The 3,730-nt window shown below is 36.3% G+C and overlaps 1 protein-coding gene across 1 annotated transcript; it reads right to left on the reverse strand.

Moving 5' to 3' along the window:
* Positions 1-354: 354 nt before the first annotated feature.
* LOC141818343 (AUGMIN subunit 1) lies at positions 355-2,839 on the reverse strand. The gene is made up of 3 exons (XM_074705862.1): positions 2,706-2,839; positions 2,526-2,639; positions 355-657 (listed from the first exon to the last, which is right to left on the reverse strand). The coding sequence occupies exons 1-2, from the start codon at positions 2,790-2,792 to the stop codon at positions 2,529-2,531; spliced, it is 198 nt and encodes a 65-aa protein (XP_074561963.1). The 5' UTR covers positions 2,793-2,839; the 3' UTR covers positions 355-657; positions 2,526-2,528.
* Positions 2,840-3,730: the final 891 nt, after the last annotated feature.

Below are 3,730 nucleotides of genomic sequence, written 5' to 3' on the forward strand. Positions count from 1 at the left end.
CACCTTCGACTCCCACTGCCCACACCACATCACCCTCTAGGACGACCATGGGCGGGAGTTCATGTCCGATTGCAACCCAACATCGACAAGCAGAAGACGAGGAGGCGGCCAAGATTAACGTGGATGTCATCAAAAGAGATCAAGGCACACCCATTATTATTATATCAGAGGAAGAAGATCAATTGCAACACACATAATATCGACCCAAATTACCTGCCTTGGTCACTGAAAGTTGAATGCTAGGAAATCTTCCAACTGTTAGAACTCTGTGAACATATGGGAACACAAACTTCAGCGAAATAGCACATGCAGGAACTATTTTTGACTGATAAATTTTTTTTAAAAAAAAGGAATTAAAAGAAAGAAAGTGTACCAAAGACGTTTTCCCTGCGCATTTACATCGGACCATAATATACAAAGGAAGAAAAAAAAAAGGGCAAAAAACTAAATTTAAACAACAGGAAGAAGTATAGTTCCAAGCACAGAAGTGAGAGTCTGAGACAAATAAAAGGGATAAACATATATTTTCAGTCTCCAGGTTGCTTCTTACGTGGCCAGATAAACTATGACTGCTCCATGAATGCTTCACCTGCTTTTGGTGCTAAAGCCATCGAACGGGCATTGGCATAAAGATAGGGATTTGATCCAAACTTGAACCTGGGAAAACAATTTGTTTCATATAATTAGGGGTAATTCACTCATGTGGTTAGGGGTAATTTACTAAACCAAGCATTAAGTTTTTCAAATACTCAAACTACACACCTTATTTTTTAAATTACCAAATCTTACCGTATTCCACAAAATATTTTTTTTCCTCTGCCATCTGCCTTCCTGCACCCTCTGTCCAACCGGTGGACAGGCCTAGCAGCGAAATCATGATCGAGCTGCCTATGAAATCATGGCCAGGCGACCGCTCGACCAGCTCAGTAACGATTTCACTGTCACCTCAACCACCTGTTTGAGCAACCACCGGTCAAGCAGAAAGCAGAGGAAGATAGACAACTGAGGGGAGAGAAAAGGTATTTTGGAAAATCAGTGTTGATTTGTTATTTTGAAAACTTAAGTGTGTGGTTTAGTAAATTGTCGTATAGTTAGATCTTATTTTTAAGAATAATTCCTAGTGAAAAAAGCCAATCAGAGTGACAATTTGTTAATAATTATGATCGCTAGATATAGCTTATGATTATGGATTAAGGATAACACTAGAAGAAGTATGTGACATATATCAGCCACTTCACAAATGCAAGAGACCTGGGGTATCTAGCAAATGATGCAGGATAGAGTGGACAATGAAAGAGAAGATATATTTAGGGTCAGCTTATTCCAACAAATAAAAATATAAAGGATGAAAATGACTTGTAAGTAAAACTGCCACATCAACTAACGCAACCCGCTTGGTTTGTCCGGCTGCCCAACCAATCCAACCAAACTTGCTTGTAGGTACCATCCAACCTAATCAATTCAACCAATTCATTTGTACCACACAACCTGCATGGCTCGTTTGGAACTCCTGACCCACTTAGCGCTATTGTCCCATCCATCTTGCTCAGCACAAACAGGTTGGATGCTCACAGATTCGGCATTTGAGTTGGAGTTGGAGCTAATGATGAGGTTCACCACTTGAGTGTAGCACTAGTGAGGCCAACTAACATTTCAGAGTGGTGAATATTATTTCGTAAAGAGTTACAGGTAGGTACTATTTTATATGTAAATATTTGATGCAGATAAGAGATTTAGTTTTCACCCTGATTTAAGTGAAATCAAAATGGTGGGCTGTAGACATCTCTCGTCTATTTGATTTTTCATCTTTTCTATATCTTTCTTGGTAAACAGTAGCAAGGATGGAAAGTTTCAAAAATTTATCCTCTCTATAATCCATCCATCCAATTTCCATCTAAGTAAACAAACCCTTAAGGATGAAGTGACAATGTAATTAACATTCTAAAGCACATTCCCACAAAAAAAAAGTATCTTCCATAACATTTTCAATGGAATTATCGTATTTTGTGCTTCTGTTCGTGTGTCTATTGTTTTCATAGTACCTCCGTAGGATGAAATCCAGAAACGAGATGCTAAATCTAGCAGCCAGTTCCATATTTCACTTGTTATATATCAATACTTACGCTAAACTATCATAAGAATGTGGTATTTTCAATCATTCAACCATCTCTTCTCACATTACCATCTCTATCTTGTGACTGTTAAAACGTATCACTTGTGCAGTAAGTAACAAAATATGCTAATTAACTGGAGTTGACTACATGGATCATATCCTACTGTTGAGCTGTATGTGGTGATGTAAGTGTTTAGTTCATCATTAAAACTGGTGAACAACATTTTGTGGAACCTCCATAAGAAGTAAACAGAATCACAATATTATCTTACACTAAGAATGTGGTACTAAACTAGACAACATTTTAACTTCTAATCCAAATCAAATTTAACCTATCTGTTACTGAAAAAAATGAAATTTCTTTCTGCAAATAATACTTTGAAGGTTCGAGCTAAAGAACTATTTGACATACATGTCATATTTCTGATGTCGTTAGAGCAGATTGCAGCACTTCTTCTAAATATTTCTCTGCAGCAGCATATTGCCGTTTCTTATCCTCAATGGCTAATGCAGCAAGAGCTTTATCCTGGATAATTGAGTTTGTTAGCTTTAACCAAACGAGTAACAGCTATGTTTCAAACATGATACATACAGGTGGTAAGTCTTGGTAACTTCTCAAGGTATCCAAGATGGGTTTCGTTTTCTTCTCTAAATCTTTCTTATGCTCAGCCATTTCCATCAAAACACCATGGTTGATATCTGAAGTATATCCAACCCGGTTTAGTATCGCCTGCTCACAACATAAACTGAAGTATGAATTTCAAGTATAAATTTCATCTATACACACAAGTAAAGATCAGCACTCAAATAATTTTCTTTGTACATATCAGAAAGTGTCTACAAGAAGTGCAACATGATTTATTTTCATACATCTGTATGTCATAATTAAGTGCCAAATCATTCAATATGAAACTGGAAAGTAAGCAATATGATAGGTTTCCATTATCTCCCATCTACAGACTACCAACTTTTCATTAAAAAATGTAGATTAGCTGACCGAATTGATAATGAAAATAGATCGTGGTTTATTATATTGACAATTTTCACATCCAGAAACCAAAATTATATATGAAAAAAAAGACAACGTTGTGTAATCATTCACAACATAGCTCAATAAGTATGATTTTATCTTGTTCTATGAGAATAAGTTGTTTCAGCAAAATATAACCAATCCAAGTGACCTACTTGTAAAACTCTAAAGGGGCAGCCCTCTATCACTAATAAATAAACAAATAAGGTCACATGGCAGCAAACCTACTTGTAAAACTCTATCACTAATAAATAAACAAATAAAAGGAACAGCAGAAAGGGCAGGTGCCAAATATAAAAGGAAAGATTCCTCCAGCCAGCTATTATATCTCTAGTTGCAGCAACAACTGTAACTTTTAGACCATATCAAAACAAATGGCCATGGAAAGAAAGTTAAAAAAAGAGGAAATTTACCCCCAACAGCAAAGATATAGCACATAAAAGAAGGAAATGAGTTTACTGATACAGCAGGTCCTCTGAAGAAACTCAAACCACAACATACTATGTTTGTGATCAGTTTCAACCTATTCTCACTTAGCAAAAGTTACCTACTAAGAGACAAAGATCACTGAGCTCCCAATCATGTCA

Source organism: Curcuma longa, unplaced genomic scaffold (genome assembly GCF_044706935.1).
Source record: "Curcuma longa cultivar G26 ecotype Majalengka, Jawa Barat unplaced genomic scaffold, ITB_CL_G26_1.1 contig_24422, whole genome shotgun sequence".
Taxonomy (NCBI): domain Eukaryota; kingdom Viridiplantae; phylum Streptophyta; class Magnoliopsida; order Zingiberales; family Zingiberaceae; genus Curcuma; species Curcuma longa.